Source organism: Haemorhous mexicanus, chromosome 5, assembly GCF_027477595.1.
Source record: "Haemorhous mexicanus isolate bHaeMex1 chromosome 5, bHaeMex1.pri, whole genome shotgun sequence".
In the NCBI taxonomy this organism is placed as follows: Eukaryota; Metazoa; Chordata; class Aves; order Passeriformes; family Fringillidae; genus Haemorhous; species Haemorhous mexicanus.
In genome coordinates this window covers 73356070-73378260 of record NC_082345.1, presented here as the reverse complement: position 1 = coordinate 73378260, position 22191 = coordinate 73356070, and the positions used below count along the sequence as shown (strand labels likewise).

Below are 22191 nucleotides of genomic sequence, written 5' to 3'. Positions count from 1 at the left end.
GTTTCCTTTCCATATTCTCTCAGTAGCTGTTGAATTCTTTCATGTTGGAATAAATCCTGGGGGACTGGCTGGCTCGGGGAGACTGAAAATGATAACAGAATAAGAGACCTTTTCCTCTGGGTTACTCCCAGGGTGAGTCAGCCCAGAGCTGCTGGGATCAGAAGTTGCCATCATCTGTTACCCAGCAATCTGCATGGCCCTTTTGATGGCAGTCTCAGCCCAGTCCCAGCTAAACTGGTGACCCAGCTCATCCCATCACCAGAGGCAAACCAGGAGAGGAACAAACAGAGGGTTGATGGTGTCCTTGGCAGATCTCAAATCTAGAATGCTAGGATCTTGAGTTCTAGCAAAGTGTCAGTGAGTGAGTTCTTGTCCATGGAGGCAGAGCAGGTGTTTGTGTGGTCAGCCACAGTTTTAAATTTTGGGCACTAACAGGGCCTTGGAAAATCTTACCTGAGTCTGTTTCACTGCTCTGGGCTCTCTGAGAGGAGCTGCTTGCTGAGGGAAGGCTCCATGCTTTCCCTGCTGTCCCAGGAGTGTGGGATGCAGGACTTCTTGTCTGCTTGGGGTGTGCACTGGTTCATGGAGCTTGTGGCCAAGCACTGGTCTGCCCACCAGTGTCATCTTCTGCATGGCACAGCTTCCTCCTGCATCATCCATGCCCAGAGGGAGATTCATTAAGGAGGACAGATTCCACTTCTCCACTGCTGGCAGGGAGAATTAATTCAGCCTCAGTGCTAAACCCATCCAAACAACCCAACTTTCTCCCGTTCCTCATCCAAAACAAAAAAAAAAAAATCACCTTTCCCACTGCTGTTCCCATGGCCCCTAAATGATCCTACTCTCACAAAGGCGTAATGGCATCCAGGGCTAAGGCCTGTTTGCTCAGCCTTCCTCCCTGATGGTCCTCAGTGTGGAGAAACAGCTCCAGCCTTTCCCTAAATGAGGAAAACACAGTGTGTGGGAGCACTGAGTGCTATGTCACCTCCTCATCCGTCCTGCTTTGTCACCTGGACTGACCCCTGCTCTTTGTGCTGGTACAAACAACACCTCAGCATGCACCTGTGTCTCCTTTCAGTGGCTGTCACCTCAGAGGGGGCCTCAGCCAGCTCAGGGACGAGGCAAGTGTGGAGAACATCTGCATTTGAGCCTGTGCTGAGTGGTTGGCTCCAGTGTTTGGTCACAAAACCACTAAATTTTCACCAATTACCCGGTGATAGGGGTCCCCTGGGGTGCCCCTCTGTGTTCAGGCATGGCCTGGTGAGTTGAGCAGGACCCTCAGTCATGGAGAGCCGTGGGACAGGACCTTTGGGAAGCTAACAGCTCGACTGTGCACTTCCAAAGCATGAACATGGTGCAAACCAGCCCTGAGATTCATTTTTTCCATGGCCATGAGCAATGCCAGAGGGTGTTGTGAACTCCAAAAACACGGGCAAATCCTCCTTCATGGCTTTTTTTCCCATCTGGAACCCCAGCATAGCACGAGGAGCCAACTGGTTCTTCGGTGGGATGGGCAGGAGAGGTTTCTGTGCCTGTACAGACAGGGGATTTTTTTGTGGTGGACTGAAGGCTGTAACTAGACTCTCCTCACACAGGAACTTGGGGACAGAGTGCTCCCCCCTGCTGGTGCTGGCAGAGCAGCCCGTAGAGAGTTAGACTGGAGCGCTCCAGTTTCTCTGGAGTCTGCAGAGTGCCTCTTGTGAGTAGCAGTCACCTTCCTCAGAAACCGCGGGCCCTGGGGGCCACCACAGCCCTGGGACCCACGGCTGGCTCCAAAGACTCCCTGCCTAACCTGACACCTGCATGACAGACAGCGAGCACTCCCTCCCCTGCACCTCCCAGCCAGCAGTGGGACACTGTGCAGGTGTCCCTGCACAGCCACCTGCCACCTGTGCCAGCACCAGCATATCGTGCCCTCCCCTCCTCACTCGTCCCTCTCCCCAGTCGCTGCTTTCTGCTGAAGGAGGATGCTCTCTCTAGCAAGAGGCTCTTTGTCCAACCTCTCCAGTGTAATTCTCTCCTGCTGGCCCAGCTCTGTTGTTTGGCTGAGTGTTCTCTCTTCTCTCTTTTCCTGCCTCTCCTTCTCTCCCTCCGTCTTTGCCTGCAGCTGGTCTTGGAGACCTACAACGTCCCCGAGCTGTCTGCAGGAGTCAACTGCACCTTTGAGGACCTCTCGGAGATGGATGGGCTGGTGGTGGGCAGCCAGATCCAGTGCATCTCTCCAGCTGCCAAGGAGGTGCCCCAGATCATCACAGAGAATGGTGAGTACCCCACAGCTCCTCCACCTGCGCCTCTCCCTGCCATCCTCACCCCACATGTTGTCTGTCCTGATGCCTTGGGAAGGCTGAGCTAGAGCAGAGGCTGGGCAGAGTTCCAGAATGAAGCAGGGATTGATTCCAAGGATCTCCTCCATGGATGCACCTTGGGCAGCACCAGAGCCCAGCCAGGGCTGCCCCCAAGATGACCCAAAATGGCCCCAAAATGCACGAGCGCTCCCGGGGTCTCTCCCTGGGATCAGCTCTGCTCCATTTGCACCTTGCAGTTCATTGTCCCAGCCCAGCTTTAGCCCAGGCACTCCCACCCTGCTTGTTTTTCTCTCTCCAGCCCACGGGGTTTGTGCTCCTGGGCTGGGATTTGGCTCATTTGTCCTTGGTGCCCAGCTGGAGCAGGAATTGTTTTGTCTCCCTGCTCTGGGCACAGAGCTCACCATCCCATGATATGATGCCCAGACCCACACACTAAAGCAGCACAGAATGTGAAAAATAGAAAAGCTAAACCCTGAGGTATCATCCTGCATCCTCACAAAGCAGGATTTAGCTCTTGAGAGCCTGAGGAAGGGCTAAGGAAAGCCCTGGGAGCAGGAGGGACTCTGGATCTGAACATCATGTCACGAACTGTGAGAATGTGAGTGTTTCAAGAGTGCCAGCCTTGAGCTGCAGCCCCAGCACCTGCCCTGAGGTGCTCCTCTGTGTGACACGAGGTGTTTGCAGGCTGCCACCGAGTGGCAGTTGCAGGAATCCAGCAAAGACACGACATGGATGTGGGATATTCCCTCTCCTTTTGGCCAGGCTGGAGTTACATACCAGGGGTGCAGGCTCTCAACACATCCCATCCCGTGTAACAGACAGAAACTCCTGCAGAGCTGCACAATCCTGTCTGTAATTTCACCCTGCTCCTCCCATATTTAAGTTGTGTGCTCAGCTCCTTGTTTCAATTCCTGGCTTTTACTGACTTCAGCTGCTCCAGGTTTGCTTCTGGCTCCTTCTCCCACAGTGGTCCAGCACAGAAAAATATCTTGTCTCCAAGGGTGTTCCCCCTATTCACAACTTCCTGAACTTTTTTCTTTCTCTTTTCTAACAAACTTTCTGGGTAATTTCAAGAATTCCTGTGGCTCTTTACAGGGACTTACAACAAAAACCTTGACCCTCCTACCATCCCCATGAGACGCAGAGAGGATGCTGCCAATTTTTGTCCTTGGCTTCCTGTGAAAATTTACTGTAAAATTTGCCTCTGGGGATCCTCAGACCACAGAAAATGATGTGACATGAACTGTCACCATCGCCTGTGCTCTGCCTGAGCTGCACACAGCTGCTGTGCTCTCCACTGCAGCCCCAAAACAAGCTCCCAGGAGGCTGTCACCACTTTCAAGTCCCACTGAGTCATGTTTGCTTACCAAGACAGGCACCAGAAATTCTTTCCTTGCTATGGACATCTGTGCCAGGCCAGGCTATCATCAACCAGCAAACAAAACCAGCAGTAAAAGGTGGAGATAGGACAGAAAAGAGAGATTTATCTGCTTTCAGGGCACCTGCAGCTTGTCTCAGCTTCAGAGCTGCTGCTCTGCACCTCTGCAAAAACCAAGTTCTCCCCGCAGTGCCAGAGGCTGGATTTGAACCAAAGGATGTGTGACTATCCTACCTGGGGCCATCCAATCCTCATATCCTGGTTTAAAATACCTGCAAGAACTGGCAAAATCATTAATGTGGCAGAGCAGATGGGCAGCAGGGCCGGGCACTGGCAGCAAGATGTGTTCAGTGGGGTCTGTGGGGTGTGTGTGCCCCGGGGGGGGGGGTGAGTGAGCACAGGGTGCTCGTTGTGACCCCTTCTCAAGTTCACTCTGGCCTCACTGATTAATGAATCTTTCAGGTGAGGAGGAAAATTATACAACTATAGACTGGTTTGGGTTGGAAGGCCTGAAAGATGATCTCATTCCAACTCCTGCCATGGGCAGGGACATCTTCCACCATCCCAGGGTGCTCCAAGCCCTCTTCAACCTGACCTTGGACACTTCCAGGGATCCAGGCACAGCCACAGCTTCTCTGGGCACCCTCTGCCAGGGCCTGACCACCCTCACAGGGAAGGATTTTTTTTAATATCCCATCTAAATCTGCCCTCTTTCAGTTTAAGGCCATTCCCCCTTGTCCTATCACTCTGTGCCCTTTTATAAATAGCAGGGAAAGGGCCACCCAGGTAAATCTTGAATTAAACCTGGGTCACTTCCCCACCAAATTACTGCACCCACTGCTTGCCCTCTCTGAGCTGTGGGAAGAAGCAGCAGCTGACTGCCCAGCTTGGGAGCAGTGGGAAAAGGGATGGGGGAATGGTGTGGAGGAGCTGAGGTGAGAAGGGAGAGCTGCAGAAATGGTTGGATCCCCTGGAAGTGCAATGGATTTCACATCTCTCACACTGAGATGGGTTCCTTGCAGCCACAGCTGAGGGGAAGGGAGCTTGGTGTGAGTGGGGGGAGTGAACATGGAAGGAATGTCCACATGCCCTTTTTCTCTGGGAATGTGGAGTGAGCCAGCAGTATGGACCAACTTTAAGGACAAAATTATATTTTAATGGCCTTCCAGACATCTGCACTCCTTCTTTGAGCTTGGTATTCCTACTTGATGAATTCAGTCACCACAGTTTTGAAATCAGACCCGCTGTCACCCTCCAGTCCAGACCCTGCTGATGCATTGTTCACAGGGGTCTTAGAATGAGGGAAGAGACAAGAAAGTTGACTCCATGTTCAGAAGGCTGATTTATTATTTTATAATATATATTATATTAAAACTATACTAAAAGAATAGAAGAAAAGATTTCATCAGAAAACTTAACTAAGAATAAAAAGAAAAAAAGTTTGTCTCTGACCGAGACAGTTTAGACATGTGGACTGTGATTGGCCATTAATTAGAAACAACCAGATGAGACCAATCCCAGATCCACCTGTTACATTCCACAGCAACAAATAAAAATTGTTTGCATTTTGTTCTTGAAGCCTCTCAGCTTCTCAAGAGGGGAAAATCCTAAAAAAAAAGATTTTTCATAATACATGTCAGTGACGCCCTGCTACCAGGCACAATAATTTCCAGTGGCAGAGATATACCTGTGGGAGTACTGGGCTCTAGAAGGGTTTTATAACACTTTTTACATCTATTTTACACCTGTGCTGAGGACAGCCCAGCCAAGGTGCCATGGGACAGCCCCAGGCTCAGGCTGGTGGCCTGGCCAACAGGGCTAACAGAGCAGTCACACCCTGATGTGCCTATTTTCCCCCCCAGGTGACCATCACATTGTCCAGCTGCAGCTCAAGTCCAAGGAAACGGGGATGACCTTTGCCAGCACCAGCTTTGTCTTCTACAACTGCAGCGTCCACAACTCGTATGTTCAGTTCCTTTGGTACCAGTTTCTCATGGGCTCGTGTCCCTCAGGAGGATGTTAAAGTGTGGAGGTGACCAGGGGCTGGGGTCACTTGTGTGGTGGCCAGTATGGTGGGTCCCTCCTGAGATGACTCAGAGTGTGGGGACCACTTTTCCTGCAGGCAGAGCATTAAATTAGGAGCAATTTGCCTCACAATTGAGTCAAAACTGAATTGTGCCCTCAGCACGTGGCCCCCTAATATTCCTATTACTCTTTTTTGGTGGATTTTTGGCTCCTCATATGCACCTCCAACCCTCATCCATGCTGCCAGTCCTACCAGTATCCCACCCTACATGGTTAACATAGACTTGAACCCTTCCACCTGGAAAAGTAAAGCTTATGGTTCCTGCAGGATATGCACTGAGCCCAGCTGATCCCTCAAGACCACGTTACCCATGAAGTGAGCACCTTCCCTGCCTCACACCCCGATTTCCTGGGGTTCAGGAGCTGCCCCAGACCCACAAACCCCTGCAGAAGATGTCCTTGCAGCAGGCTGCTCCAGCCCTGAGCAAGGCTGAGTGGCTCTGTCCCCACCACTGAGCCGTCACAAGTGCCAAAAGCAGATAATTACTGCGGCTCAGCAATTCACAAGGAAAGGCAAATCTTATTTCCATGTTCCTGCTGCTTTGACAAACAGTGTCAGAAAGCAAGTGTTGGGGAGGGGGGTAGAGCAGCAGAGATGGTGCTGTTAAATATTTATGGCGTGTTTTGGTTTCTTACTTGACAAACTATAATACGCTATCCATTTTTAATTCGATGTATCAGAGCAAGCACTTGTTACCAATTTGAAGAATAAGTTGCTGTACCAGAGCTGAGAGTAGATTGGGGTTGAGAAGGATTTCACAGAGACAGGAGAGAGGGGTTGTGTCACCTGTTGGGCTCACACAGGAGCTCTGGAGCTTTTCTCTCCTGCCCGTTAAAAACCCAGTGGTGTATAAGGACCAGGAAAATTTACTTCCCTGAAGTCTCCTCAAGGTACCCTCCAGGTACTGCAGCTGCATAGAATCATAAAATTGTTAAGACTGGAAAAGCCCTCTAAAATTGTTAAGGTTGGAAAAGCCCTCTAAGGCTGGGCCCTCTAAAAGCCCAACCTAAAATTGTTAAAGTTGGAAAAGCCCTCTAAGGTTGGGTCCTCTAAAAGCCCAACCTAAAATTGTTAAGGTTGGAAAAGCCTTCATAGAATCACAAAATTTTTAAGGTTGGAAAAGCCCTCCAAGATCACCAAGCCCAAGTCAACCAGCACCACCACTATGGTCACCATTATCCCCAAGTGCTTTTCAACACTTCCAGGGTTGGTGACTCCCCTACTGCCCTGGGCAGCCTGTTTCAGTGCTTTACAACCCTTTCCATGATGAAAAAAATCCTAATATCCCATCCAAACCTGCCCTGGCACAGCCTGAGGCAGTTCCCTCTCATTTTGGCACTTGTTACCTGAGACAAGAGACCGACCCCCCCGGCTGTCCCCTCCTGTCAGAGACTTGTGCAGAGCCACAAGGTCCCCCCTGAGCCTCCTTTTCTCCAGGCTGAGCCCCTTTCCCAGCTCCCTCAGCTGTTCCAGACCCTTCCCAGCTCCATTCCCTTCCCTGGACACTCTCCAGCCCCTCCAGGTGTTTGTTATGAAGGTCTCCAGAGTGTGAACGCCCAGGATTGTGCAGAGAGCTGGGTTTGGTTGCTGCTGAGCAGACATCAGATTAAATTTAAAGGGAAGTGTGAGGCAGGTCCAGTCAGTGCTGTAACACAGCCAGGGGAGGTGTTTGCAGCTTTGACTCTGCACAGCCCCTGGGGCACAGAAGAGCAAAACCTTGTAAGATGGAGGGAATGGCTCTTTCCTGTACCCAGAGGAGGTGATGCCCTAAATATGCCCTCTGCTTCCCAGGTACCTGCTCCAGTAGTCTTTATTTCTCTTCTGAGATTAAAAATATGAGTCAATATATTGGCAGGAACCTCATCACCATGATCAGAACTCACACCAATAAACCTGTGGGACACAGGGGGAGAAAATTCCCTGCTTCATCTTAGGTTTTCTGGCTTTGGTACATCCCAGTTTGTCTCTGGCCTCTGTGTCATGCGTGGGAGAATTAACCAGACTGGATTGTTGGTGCCCAGGGCAGCCAAAGTACCATAAATATTTATTATTCCTCTAGTTGCAATGATATGAATGCAATCTAAATTATTTAATCCCATCAGACATTTGAGATGGCAGTGACAACCAGCTCGGGCCAGAGCAAACCCAGCTCTTTGGGTCAGTGCAAAGCTTGTGTCCTCCTGCAAAAGCAATGTTCTCCAGGCTGTACTTCCCTCTGGGAAAGGCTGTCAGTGATGCCTTGGACTGGCTGCCTAGAACAGAGGCTGGACAGAGCTAGAGAATAAAGTGGGGATGTATTAAAGGCCTTCAAAAGTTACACCCTGGGCAGGGCAAGAGCCTGGCAGAGGCTACACCAAAGATGGACCCAAGATAGACCCAGGATGGATGATGGTCACAAGATTTTTTGGGCAGATATACGTTTGGTCCATTTGCATATCAGGGGTTAATTGTCCAATTGCAGCTTCAGGTGATGAAGTCACATTCCCCCAGTTTGCTGCTCCCAGGTCACTTTTGTTTGTACTTTTTGGGCCTGAGGCTGTGAGGTGTCCTTGGCTCTCAGGGCAGAGGGATTGTTCTGTCTGCCCAAACTGTGAAGGGAGCTCACAAACACAGCCTGGAGCTCAGAGCTGCACACTAATGCAGGACAGGAGCTGGAAAATGTAAAAACTAAAATTTAAGGCCTCATCAGGACCCAGGTGGTCGAGTGATTGCTCTCTGTCCCTGTTGCAGGTGCCTGTCGTGCGTGGAGAGCCCCTACCGCTGCCACTGGTGCAAGTACCGCCACGTGTGCACCCACGACCCCAGCTCCTGCTCCTTCCAGGAGGGACGAGTCAAGATGCCTGAGGTAGGCACAGGCACAGGGAATGTGCCACACGTCTGGGATGGCCAGGGCTGATGTCACCTTCACAGAATTCACGGAATGACCAGGTTGGGAGAGACCTTCAATGTCATGGAGTCCAGGCCAGCCCCAAGGGCTCAGCCAGAGCCTGGCACCCAGTGCCACATCCAGGCTGGTCAAACACCCCCAGGGATGGGGACTGCACCCCCTCCCCGGGCAGCCATGGCAGAACTTTATCCCCCTTGCTGGAAAAGCTTTTTCCTGCTCTCCAGCCTGAATTTCCCCTGGCACAGCTCGGGGCTGTGTGCTCTGGGTGTGTCAGTGCTGCTGGGGACAGAGCCCAGCCCAGCTGGGCACAGGCACCTCTCAGGAGTGCAGAGAGGGATGGGGGCAGCCCTGAGTCTCCTTTGCTGCAGGCTGAGCACCCCCAGCTCCCTCAGGGGCTCCTCCCAGGGTTTGTGCTCCCAGCCCCTCTCCAGCCTCGCTGCCCCTCTGGCCCTGCCCAGTGTGCCAAGGGCCTTCCCGAGCTGAGGGGCAGAGCTGGCACAGCACTGAGGTGTGCCCTCCCCAGTGCCCAGAGCTGGGCACAGCACTGAGGTGTGCCCTCCCCAGTGCCCAGAGCTGGCACAGCACTGAGGTGTGCCCTCCCCAGTGCCAGAGCTGGCACAGCACTGAGGTGTGCCCTCCCCAGTGCCAGAGCTGGCACAGCACTGAGGTGTGCCCTCCCCAGTGCCAGGGTGGGGCACAATAACCTCCCTGCTCCTGCTGACCTTGTTAGCCCACAAAGCCTTCTCCACCTCCTGCCCCACCCTTTCCCTCCTCTGCTCTCCCTCCCCTCTCCCTCTGCAGGGATCTCCTCTCCCCTCTGCTCTGCTGGACCCCCAGGGACCTGAGCCCTCCCTCCTGCACACCACAGTCAGTGTAATGTGGGAAATGAATTTTTAGAAAATTCTTAAAGCCTGACAGAAGGCTGGAATGGGACAGACATTGCTGAGAGAGAAATGGAATGGGAAACAAGTTCCAAAGGGTGGCCTTGCAAATAAGACCGGATCGTTTGGAGCAATAGAGCTGTGAAAGATGCATTGGAGTGGGACCCACCAGGGGGAATTTTAGAGGATTGGCTTTAAGGCTTTTACAGCATGGTGTGGGTAAAGCTGGTAGGCCAAGAAACACTTACAGTGTATTGTAATTAAGAAATAGTTGGCTTCTGATTGTGATGGGGTGAATTATGACATCTGTATTATCTCACCCTTCATAAGAGACTGAAAATGGAATAAAAGCTTCTGAAATACCTCTCAGCTGCCCCAGCTCTGGGTCAGAAAAGAGCATAATCCAAAAGTGTGTGACCTTGGAAACTCATGACGAACTCCTGTCCCCAAAGGTCTGGGAGGGGTGGCAAACACTGGCTGTGGATCTCCTCCAGGAAAGAAGGAGGTTACCAACCCCAGGCTGCTGAGACCTGGGGAGGATTTAGGGCTTTGGCCATGGGGTCAGTAGATTCCAGCTGCGTTTGGAACACCTTTGGGGCTTTGTGGGTTTTGGTGCCTAATGGCAGATGCATCCAGCTGCCCCCCAGATTGCCACTGACAGAGCTGAACTGGAGCTTGGGTCTTAATGCAGAGCTGCAAGTGCTGCCTGGCTGGTGTTGTAAGCAAGGAGCCCTTGCAGGCAAGGAGAATACAAATAGGAAGCCACTTAATTCCTCCCTGGTCCCACGTGTAGTGTCTGTGACACTGCCATTCCCTCCCACCCCTTCTGTAAACGCTGGTTGAGCTGTCACATTTGTGCTGGCTGATATGTCCTGCATCAGATGTCCTGACCTGCTCTGGCACTGGGAAAAGCCATAAATACTCATGAGTTCTCCACCTACCAGGATTCAGGATTTTCTGTAGAACTACTGGAAAATGTGCTGAGGAGCTGCAGGGTTTGATGCCCTGAGTTTGGTGGTGGAGGGGTGAGGAAAGGCAGCCCAGGGTTATTTCAAAGTCCTGCTGGCCACAGGATTCCGTCCCATCCACTCCAGGCACTGTGGGAACCTCATTTTCTCTCTGAGTGGGATCTTCTGGGACACTTTGTCTCAGTTTTCTACTGTGCCATGTCACCACCACCACCCCTGCTCTCTTTGGGTGTGCTTCAAACACAGGACTCACCTTCCCAGCTCCCAGCTCTCCTCCCCTCCTGTCCCCCGCCCAAAGTGAGATGCCCACAAACCTCAGTGGATCTCCTGATCCACCAGAAAGGAGATCATGAGAGTTATCCCAGTTTTTTAGGGAAGGGACAGGGGGTGGCTAAGCCCTGCTCTTTGCTTTGTCCTCTCCAAGGTGTTGCTCTGCAGAACTTGGGAGAGGCAGGAATTCTTCAGACTCTGTCTGTTTTTAGCTTCATCACCTCTCTTCTAGTTCTGTTTCTAAAAGATGTCCTCTTCAGGAGGCAGCTCCATTCTGGGGGGTTTTGCCAGCAGAATTTGCTTTTCTACCCCCTTTAACAGAGAATTCCCTGCTAAGCTTTGTGCACTCCCTTTCTGATCTTGTAAAAGTGAGATTTTCATGGCAGCAGGGAGAGGCACAGACCTGACCTTGGAAAGCCACAACTGATCTACAAGGCAATGACAGCATCCTGAATGTTACACTGCTCATTGCTAATGGGGGCTGCAGCCTAATGGGGGCCTTTGCCTTCTCTGGGCACAAATGGGATCTCATTCCCCTGGGATCCAGATTATTCCAAATAATCTGCTAAGCTCAGGAGCTGGTTTTGCTGTCTGCTGCACAGAGGAAGGACTGGAATGATAAAATCTGCAAGATAAAGGCCTTGCAACTCCCAGAACTTTCAGAGCTTGCTTTGTGCCTGGCAGTGTGGGAAATGCCCTGCAGCTCCAGGCTCCTTCTCATTCCCTCTGTGTGTTTGTGGCTCTCAAGTGCTGGGGAAGGATGGCATCACAAGTGCCCTCTGACCAACAGATTTACAATCACTCTGTGGCCAGAAAGGTTGGTTTTTTTGTTTTTTTTTTCTTTTTTTGTCAAATGGCACTTTGAAGGAATGTCTATCTCCCACGCTTCTCCTGAAAGCCATCTTCTCACTGACTCACCGCTCTCACCGAAACTTCCACTGCCTATTTTTTACTGTCACCTGCAATTCTATCATTTTCTCTCCTGTGCACTTGAGTGGGTTCTCTGAACAACAGAAACCATTCAGCACCCTCAAGAAGCCAAGCCTGGCTCCCCATTGCCAGCCCAGACCTTCCCCTGGTTCCTGGTGATGCAACGTGACTTGGTTGATAAGACCCAGGTCTGTCCCCATCTTCAGCAGAGCTCAAAGCACCCTCACTATAAAAGTGTCTCTATTTTCACTGGCCTCTCACATCCATTCTCCTTTCAATCCTTTCCCCTTCCAGAATTTGGAGCCCTGGAGCATTTGGAGGATGAGGAGAGGGAAGTCTTTGCCACCACCCAGGCCTGAGTACCTGCTAAGTAAATCTTGAGGAGGTGCTGATGGAAAGTCTGGGGTGGTTGGACCATCCCATTTGCTGTCTCTCCATGAGTTTGCTGAGCAGATTAACTCTGGCATCTTCCCAAAACAAATGTTGGTGTTACTCTGTCACATGGTCCTGTGCCAGAAACTCCTTCCCTCTGGAGCCATCAGTGCTGGCACACCAAGCCTTCATCCCCCCCATCACTGTGGCCTTCACCTTCTCTTGCTATGCCCACCCTCAGGTGATTTTTTGTCTCTGTTTGCCTGTACAACATCTTGCCATCCTGCGGGAAGAGGCTTCCCACTCTGCAGGTGGCCTGGGCTGCAAATGGGCTCATTTGGGCTGGCACCCCTCACCCCTGTGCCAGTCTGGAGTGCTCTCAATGGAAGGCTGTGCCCTTGTGTCCTCCTGACTCCATCATTTCCTTAGGATGCCTCACAAATTTCTGGGCTCGGCCTTATTTATGTTCTCTGAGAAGATCTTGGGGTTTTTGCTTGTATTTCCTTGTAGTGTGAGTTGCTGGTTAGTGCAGGATGCTGGATGGATGTGAGACTGATCCAGAGGGACAGCAGAAAGGCTTTGGCAGTGACCCACATTGTCCAGGAAATGCTGTAACCTGCCATCCAAGGGCAGCCTTTGAATTGCCTTGTGGATAGCTGGGATCAGCCAGCCCCAGGCTGGAAATGGCAAAACAACCAGAGATGGAGAAAGGACAGAAAATGCCTGTTCCCTCACCATCAGCTCTGAGATATGACTTTATTACCTGTCAGGTGAATCAGTTCTGTCTGTTACAGATGTGGATCAGCCACTCTGGGAGCTTTGGGAAAGCCCAGGTTTGTTCCAGTGAAGAGCTCCAGCTTAGTCATAAAGCAGGAGTATTTATGATTATGGCACTGATCTTAATCACAGAGGGTTCATGATGTCCCCAGATGATTTGTAGAAGAAATACTTCACCTTGGCGTGTAATTTCCCTTTACAGCAGGGTTTTGAAAGCCAGGCCCACTCACTTGAAATATACTGAGTGACTTCTTGCTTTAGAAAGGGGAGCTGATGTTATTGTTACTGAGACAGGAAGGGAAAGCACGGGGGGAAAAAAGGACATTTTAATACTGGAGTGGATTGTTGTTGCTGCTGTTGTTGTTTTTCCCAAAGAGCTGATGGCAAAAGTGGAGAGAATTAGTCTCAGAGATAGAAGGGAGGGGACTTCTGGGAGTTTTTCTTTGTCATCCTGTCTCTGCTTTTGACATCTGCTGCTGACCAGAGCTGAAGCCAGAGTGCAGGCTCAGAGTCTGAGCACAAACCATTGCATTGCAGATTCCCACTCTGAAATCAACCCTTACCTGACACAATCCCCAAGCAAGAGAACTCAGCCACTTCTTCTGTAAATGGGAAGACAGTCAACAAGAACTGGGGGGAAACTGAGGCAAGAAGTGTAAAACAGTGGATTTGAGGGTCTCCAGTGTGACAGGGGCTGTAGAAACCACACCTGTCTCCTGACATCAATTACCTAATGCTGCTTGCATCATCTGTCTTGTCTCCATTCAGATCTGCTCTGATCCAGGGAGAAGTTTTCATGTCAATGTTTCTGTACAAGGAAGGGATGCTGGGATAGCCTGCTTGAGTTGATGGGATAAAGGAATAAATCATTTATTTGTGCCTTTCTCTCTAAGATGAACATTATCTTGTTCCAGGCCTCGCAAGGATTTTAGCTTTGTGTAGGGAAAAAAGAAGGGGGAAAATGGCACAAGCCAAAAGCAAGCCTAGATAACAAATCTGTTATTCACCAGGTTTAACAGATACATAATAATTTAATTACCTTGAAGGAGGTTTTCATCTTTCCCTGCTCAGCTGACATGGGCATGCATGTGTTTTTCTTTCTCCCCCAAACAAGCCTTTCATTAAAAGGATTTTCATCTCCTGCCTAAAAAGGGGAGAGAAGAAAAGATCTCTCACTGAGGTGTTTTATGTGGAGTTGTGCGTGCTAATGACAGCAAAGCCCACATAAAAGGAACCACTGCTTCAAATATTCATTTGTCAGGAGTGATGGGGAGCCCTGTGAGCTGCGTGCTGGAGAGCAGCTGCTGAGGAGCAGAGCATGGCTTTGCTCCTGCCTTGGGCCAAACCAAGAGCTGTCCTGGTGGCCTCCATCACCACTGCACTGATTTAGCTCTGCCTGGCTGCTGGTCCTTCTTGGGAAGGTGTTTGTTGGGAAATGGGGTGGAAGGAAGGGAGGAAAAAGAAGGTGGAGGGTGATGATGCCTGAACTGGCAGGCATTTAAGAGGCATTTGGATAACGTACTTAGTAACAGGCTTTAAATTTTTCTTAGTCCTGAAGTGGTCAGGAAGTTGAGCAGGATGGTGGTTATAGGTCCCTTTGAACCAAAAATACAATATTGTATTCTATTCTGCTCTGTTAGGTCCCTTTGAACTGAAAACCTATTCTATTCTATTCTATTCTATTCTATTCTATTCTATTCTATTCTATTCTATTCTATTCTACTCTACTCTACTCTACTCTACTCTACTCTACTCTACTCCATCCCATCCCATCCCATCCCATCCCATCCCATCCCATCCCATCCCATCCCAATTTATTTGTTTCATGTCCATGTCTCCTCATCATGGGCTTTGTAATCAACTCAGCAGTATCTTCCCCATCCTGCTGCTCACTCTCAGACTCAGAGGGGACTTTGCCCCAAGGTCTCCAAAATCCAGACATGTTTCCAGGCCCTCCAAATGTCCTGTTTTGTCCCATTTCAAGGTGCAGAAGGAAGTCACAGCACCCACCTGCTCCCAAAATGCACCCCAGTGAACTGGGTGGCTGCACTGGGGAGGGACAGAGGACCTGCTGGGCCATTGGGGGAGCATGGGCAACTCCTTGCTCCCTTGCACAAAAACCCTTCTGGTGATGCATCTTCAGCTGTTGCTGTGGCAACTGCTCAGTTTTCATCCCTCTCCTCTTTCCAGCTTCACTTAACCCATCTAGAGAGGCGACTGCTGGAAGCCTCAGCACGGGGAGAGGAGAAAACCCATCCCTGCTCTAATGAATGCACCTCTCCTTTCTCAGGGACTGCAATGAGAGCTCCAGCCAGGCCAATCCCAGAGCTCCAAACCCTTTCCTAGCTTGTCAATTATCCCTTCATTTATCCTGGCACCTGTCTGTCATTAAGGGGAGGGTGTGAAGTGGAGTTTCTATGGCAACTGCAGGCAGCTTGCTGGGCAAGGCAGGGGTGATGCCTTGAGAAGGCTGAGCTAGGACAGAGGCTGGGCAGAGCTCCAGAAGGAAGCAGGGATTGATTCCAAGGATCTCCTCCATGGATGCACCTTGGGCAGCACCAGAGCCCAGCCAGGGCTGCCCCCAGGATGACCCAAAATGGCCCCAAAATGCACGAGTGCTCCCGGGGTCTCTCCCTGGGATCAGCTCTGCTCCATTTGCACCTTGCAGTTCATTGTCCCAGCCCAGCTTTAGCCCAGGCACTCCCACCCTGCTTGTTTTTCTCTCTCCAGCCCACGGGGTTTGTGCTCCTGGGCTGAGATTTGGCTCATTTGTCCTTGGTGCCCCGCTGGAGCAGGAATTGTTTTGTCTCCCTGCTCTGTGCACAGAGCTCACCATCCCATGATATGATGCCCAGACCCACACACTAAAGCAGCACAGAATGTGAAAAATAAATGAAAAATAGTATAAAGGCATATTTTATATGCCTTTTATATACCTTTTATATGTCTCAAGTATATTATATACATGAGACATCAGGGGCACTGGCAGCCACCCCATGCAGGTAGGATCTGCACACATTTTGTGGCACCTGCAGCACAGGAGGTTGGTGTTTAGCATCTGTTTCACTCCTAGAAGGGTTTCCAAACATGTGTGATGGATTTTGGTCTGCTCTGCTTCATGTCCAGAGAAGGCAGGGGTGATCCAGGAGGAAGCTGCAGCTGGTGGTTTGGATCCAGCTGTGCCTTGGGACTCCTGGTGGTTTGGCATTTCAGGCTGTGGCATTTCAGCCCCCATCCATCATTACAGCACTTTTCCAGAGAAGGAGATGTGTCCTGTAGTGGGTACATCCTCTTCAGAGGGGGTGCTTCAGATAATGATGAGAGGAAATTAAACACAGAAAATGGAGGCTGGGCAAAAAGCTCCTCTTTGTTCAGGGAGCCTTGTTAGAGCATGAAAATGCTGCTCAGAGCCAGTGTCAGAGCCACAGGTTTGATTTCAGCAGATGAGAGTTGTATTTCTGACTCTGAGTTGGCTTGGACACATTCACCTTTCTGTGCCCCTGATTCCCTCACACCTTCTGATTTGGGTAAGCACTTCCAGTTAATAGGTGCTTGTACCATCCTTAGTTCCTGGAGCTGTGATCTCACAGTGGGGGCTGCTCATGAGAAGCCTTTGAGCACCTACAAACAAATTAGATAATTTGCTGTTGTTTGCCAGTCATGGTGACTTGCACTGAGGTGAAGAAGAAGGATAGTGTGAAGAGGCTTCTGTTATTTTTGAGTATCTTTTGCCATCTCTGAGCCTTTCTGCCCTGCAGTCATCCAGCTGGCAGGGGAAAAGGCTGGTAACTTGTTCCATTTCTGCAGTAACTTTCAGCAGAGTTTCAGAGATGTATTAATTCATAGAATCATAGACTGGTTTGGGTTGGAAAGGACCTTAAAGATAATCTGATTCCAACCCCCTGCCATGGGCAGGGACATCTCCAACTATCCCAGGTTTTTCCAAGCCCTGTCCAACCTGGCCTGGAACACTTCCAGGGATCCAGGGGCAGCCACAGCTTCTTTGGGCACCCTGTGCCAGGGCCTCATCACCCACAGAATAAATAATTTCTTCTTAATATATATCTCATCTATCTAATACCTAATCTATTTCTGATCGTTACAGTGGTGGATCTTTGGGAAATCTGTCCTGGTGCACAACAGCTCCATCCTTTCTCCTCTTGTTGAGACGTCCAACCAAACCCCACAGGATCTGAGAAATGATGGAAAAGGGTTTTTCTGAGAGCAGTACATCCTACCTTAATGCACATCTTGTTTTCTTAGAGCTCAGCCTCACCTTGAGTGACTAATCAAGGACCTGCTCGTGTGATTTCGAGGAGCAGCTCAGGGTTGGAATGAGAGGTACAAGAAACATCTGACACTCAGTACTGTGTCCCTGCTGTTTTTCATAACAGTTGGGCTGCTCATCTTTGTCAGGCAGGATTATCTATCCCACAGGACAGAGTGATCTCAGAATGCAGCAGGGTAATGTTCATCTGTCCCCGCCAACACAGCCTCCTTGACAAAACACCAGGAAGAGCTTATGTTGTTTTGAAAGCCCAGCTCAGTGCAATGCTATTGTAATGCCTCAAGTGGCTACAGGGTTTCTTGGCTCTCTGGATATCTGTCAGGACTGCTGGGATCCCTGTGGCACCCTGCAGTCTGAGGGAGGAAGGACAATTCCCCATTCAGACAGTCCAGGGTGATGTCTTGGCTCGGAAGAATTTGCTTTTCTCCATTGTAGCATCAGCTGCATTCACTGCTTTGGGGGCTGGCCAGGGAGAAACATTCTCAGGATGCTGAGGCTGCAGATAAGAGGTGAGGCTGGAATGTGTGTCCTGCCTCTCTTGAGGCATCTCCAGGAGCCCAGGCCCTCCTTCCCTGCCTGCTCTTTGAGCATGAGTCCATTTGCTTTGGCTTGGGTGTTATCTCATGCTGCCGTGGATCTCGGGGAGGGAGAGGATGATAAGAGCTGTGATATCATGGTCCTGACCTTCCCACTGTGGAAGCCAAGCTATGATGATTCCCTGGGCTTCTGTCCTGGTTTCTAAAGGAAGTGACCTCTGTGCAACCTCCAGCCCATCTGTTCCTTTGTCTCCTCCATCCACTGCCAAACTCACTGACCATTCTGGGCCTCATTGGGCCAAAGTCTGGAGCCCTCAAATTTCCAGAGTGTCTGGAGTTCCCAGGTTCCTGCTGGCTGTATAAATGCACAGCTTTAGAGGAGAAATAGACTTTCAGTCCTCTTAGGAAGAAGGCACTACAGCTTGGGCTCAACCCTCATTAGACCCCAGAAATCCCCATGGGAGAGTGTTGTCATGGGAATGCCTCCCACTTCTGAGGAATTTTTAGTTGGATAATGTCCCTTATGTGTGCCAAACCCATTTCTTGGCACTGCTTAATAATGAACACCATTGAGGAGTGACAGGTCAATGTCATTATCATAGAATCAGAGTGATTTGGGTTGGAAGGGACCTTAAACATCATCTAATTCCAACCCCTCTGCCATGGGCAGGAACATGCACGGAAGTTCTTGTGAACTTCTGGTAGAACTCCTTAGAGAAGGACAGAAGGCTGGCTGGGAAGGGTGTACATCTATATAGGCCTAATTAGAGAAGGAATTAATTACTATTTTACGAGCTGCCTGTGCTCTGCTCTGTGCCTTCCACAGCTTTACACGATCCAGTTTTCCGGTGTGAGTGGTTTGGAAGAACTCTCTTACTTAACCAGGGCTTTCCTTTAACAAAAGACAGATTGCCCAAGTGAAAACATGGTTTTCTTGTCTCTTGCACACCCACCACCTTCCTCAAGGCACATATTATGATTCCCAAGCTCAGGAAGCATCAGGACTGAGGCTGCTCACGTGTCCCCAGTAGCCTCTTACCAGCGAGCAGATGGACCTCATGACAAAACCATAGACTATTTTTGTCACTAGTCCTCTCCCCTAATCCAGTGACCAGAAGGCTCCTGCTCTCTGGATCATTACTTCTCCTTCTGAGAGTGTGTCAAAGCAGCAAAGGGCTGAAAGAAAGCTAATGTTGTGTCTCTATTTAAAAAGGATAAATGTGGCGCTTGGATAATTATGGCAGCCTGACCTTGATCCTCGTGAAATAATGGACCAGCTAAGAAAGACTCTATTAATAAAGAATTAAAGGAGGGTAAAATCATTAATGTTCATCAGCAGTGATGTGTGGACTGACTTCAGAGGCAGAGCAGTCCTGGGTTAGGATCAAGCTCTCAGCAGACCTGGGTCATTTCCCAGCACTGCCTGCGGGGCCTTGGGGGAATCACTTTGCTCCCAATCACCAGGAGTGGGCAGTGAGCCATGGCAGGGAAGGTTGCTTATCTTCATTTAGATCCTGCTGTTGAGCAGCCACTCTCTGGTGATCAGCATCACTCATCACTCCCCAGCCTCCACAGCACCAGGCCAGGGACCCAGGGCAGCTGAGCTGATGATCTCCTGTCCATCAGGGAGGAGGCTCTGCTAGAGGTTTCCCAGAGAAATTTTGGATGTCCCATCCCTGGGAGTGTTTAAGACCAGGTCTTTCAGCCCTTTGCTGCTTTGACACAACCTGGGATAGCAGAAGGTGTCCCTGCCCATGGCGGGGGGGGGAACTGGATGATCTTTAATATCCTTTCCAGCCCAGCCCATTTTATGACCTGGTCTCCCCCCAGCTGTGGTCTGTGCAAGCCACCACTGACATGTGCAGCTGCCAGAGTGCACAGAGATAAAACAGGGCCAGATCTTTCCCTAGCCTGGCCACCAGCCTTCAGGCCAATCCCCTTTTGCCAGGCACCAGAACCCCTTGCAATGCCTGACAAAAGAGAGCTTGAATTTGCTCCTGGGTGTGTGGAAGGCTCTTGACTAGAAAGGAGCCACCAGAAGTGACAGAGATGCAGGGACTCAATTATTCCTTTGTTGTCTCTGCAGATGTTTACACTTCCCATAAATCCTGTTGCTTTCTCCTCATCAGCTGCCTTTAAAGTTCAGAGCATTTTCCTCATGTATTATTACTTTTGCTGTGCCAATAAATAAGCACACCATCAATCAGGCTAACAACACTGTAAACTTAGGAAGTGCAGATAAAATATATGGCGCATTAAAAAATTCTTTGACCGGGTGAGCTTTTTTTCGGAGCTGGTTTGATTGCTGCTGGTGCCGATGTAAATTTGGGAGAAGTATATCCAGAAATTTATGGAGCTTGGATTCCTGCCTACAAGGCATTGACCTGATTCCACTTTATAACATAATAACGTTCCCCAGCACTGTTTGTGTAAATTTTAAATATAATTTTTACGACGCTAAGAATTAGTGGTATAATAATGTAAACACAGCGTGGACTGTAACTCACCCCTTCTCCTCCTGCACTGGGGATGGAGAGCTCCTTGCTGCTTCCTTCTCCAGACTATCCAGGATCTGGGAAGCTGTGCAGGAGTTTAAAAGGCACCAGGTTGGCAGCCCTGGGTTTGCAGCAGTACAGGGTGGTGACCCCGTGTGACTGTGCAGAGGTGTGAGAGACAGCTTCAGGAAACACATTCCAGGCAGTCCCTGCTGCCTCTCATTTGTAAACTTGCTTTTTTTCCTGCATTTTATCCAGGTGAAATCTGATTTCTGCAAAGTCAATGAAAGGTTAGCCGGGTTTTGCCTCTCTTTTGCCTGTTTTCCCTCTCCTTTTTCTCATTCCTTGCCTTCCTTTTCTTTCTCTTTCCTTGGTCTGTTTTTGTTTTTAATCTAGTGGGGTTTTTTTTAAATCTAGTTTAATTTACAGAGCATCCAGATGCTGTGGTCTAGATATCTTTATAAAAACCCAATCCCTGCCTCTCAACTCTTACCCTCTTGACTTGATTACAGCAGAGTGGGCGGGTGACAAAGCCAGAGGGAACACAGAGAAAACAGAACATTGCAGCTCGGCAGAGCAGATGAACAAAAGATGTATTTATTTACGTAATAACTGAGTAAATAACATTCTGAGTTTCATTTCTTATGGGGTCCCAAAGGGCCTGAGTGAGTCAGTCTTGGTCACCGCTTAGATTCACTGTATGGTCATTTTTTTTTCCAGGCAAAATGCCTTAGATAAGGTGCAAAGATGTTTGCTGGATGAGGGATATTGAAAGGAAAAAAAACCCTGTAAAGTTGAGGATAAAGAAATGGATTTTTGTGGCAGAAGAAAAGAGGAACTGGATGCTTTGAGTAATGATGGAGTTAGTGCTGGAATGAAGTAATGAAGGAGCAATGAAGGAATTAGTGGTCTGTTCCTGAATGGAGGTGACTCCCGCTCTTCTGGGAGAGGAAGGGGGAAAACCCGTTGCCAAGGGTTGAGTAAAGAAGTAAAGAAAATTAATATCTGGGCAGTGGTGCCCCCAGTGCCCTCAGCAATAGGTGAATTTTAGTTTCCTTCCATGGAAAGTGGAGATCCAGCCAAAGCTGCCAGGGATTGTAAGGGAGGAGTATGAAGGAAAAGCTGGAAAGGTTCCCTCCCCTGGATGCTCTGGCTGATGAGAGATGCACAAGCGGGGATGGGTGAAGCAGTAAAAGGTGGGGGCTGTTGGTAGGTGGGGGGTTCATTGTATAAACCACCATGGAGGTGTTCCCTGTTCCCATGTGGAATGCCTGTCAGCCACGGTAGATCAAGCTCCTTTTCTACTGGGAACTGGAAAACACTTTGATGATCCTTTGGATCATAATCCTGGCCAAAAACACTAACAAGAGAACCAAACAGTGCAAAATAAGTTGGGAGAAAACCTGTGCAGCATCACAAGGCTGTGAGACATCCTGACATGCCTTTTCCTAGGAGAGGAACTGCGGGTGTTTAGTCAGTCTCCAGCTTATATTGGGAAACAAACAGTGAAACCTCCATGAAATCCTAACTCTGGATGTATGAAGCACCATAAAGAAACCAAACTAATTAGTTCAGGGCTAAGACCACACAGCCTCAGAGAGGCCTCCTCATCCTCTTTAGCAGCATCCTCACAATGGCTCTCACTGGAGACCAGCTCAGCTCAGATGAAGGCCGTAACACACATGTGAAAGAAAAGGTCCTCATATTTCTGAGACTTTATTATTCCTGCAAGCTACAACAAAACACATTTGCAGGCGCTCTATGAGGAGTTATAAATAAAGAAAATTAAACTACCATCGACCCAATGAGTACAGCTCATTTCGTGCAGTGGTTTCACTGCAAAAAGCTCTCTGACTTGGTAATTGGCAAAATTTTGGTGATGTGAGGTGTGCATCGCTGCTGATACCAGTAATTGGCAAGGGTGGAGGATATTATTTTAAATGGGCTGACTCATTTGAAAGCATTCAAGAACTAGAATGAAGCTACACACACAAAATGAATCAACAATGATTCTCTG

General features: G+C 49.6%; 1 protein-coding gene across 1 annotated transcript in view; it reads left to right on the top strand.

Annotated features, from left to right (window-relative positions):
- PLXNA4 (plexin A4) overlaps nt 1-22191 on the top strand; it is a 474394-nt gene that overhangs the window by 355248 nt on the left and 96955 nt on the right. The window contains exons 7-9 of the mRNA XM_059847574.1: nt 2108-2261; nt 5547-5646; nt 8501-8615. Coding sequence (XP_059703557.1) covers nt 2108-2261; nt 5547-5646; nt 8501-8615 — 369 coding nt within the window. The remainder of the gene's footprint in view (nt 1-2107; nt 2262-5546; nt 5647-8500; nt 8616-22191) is intronic.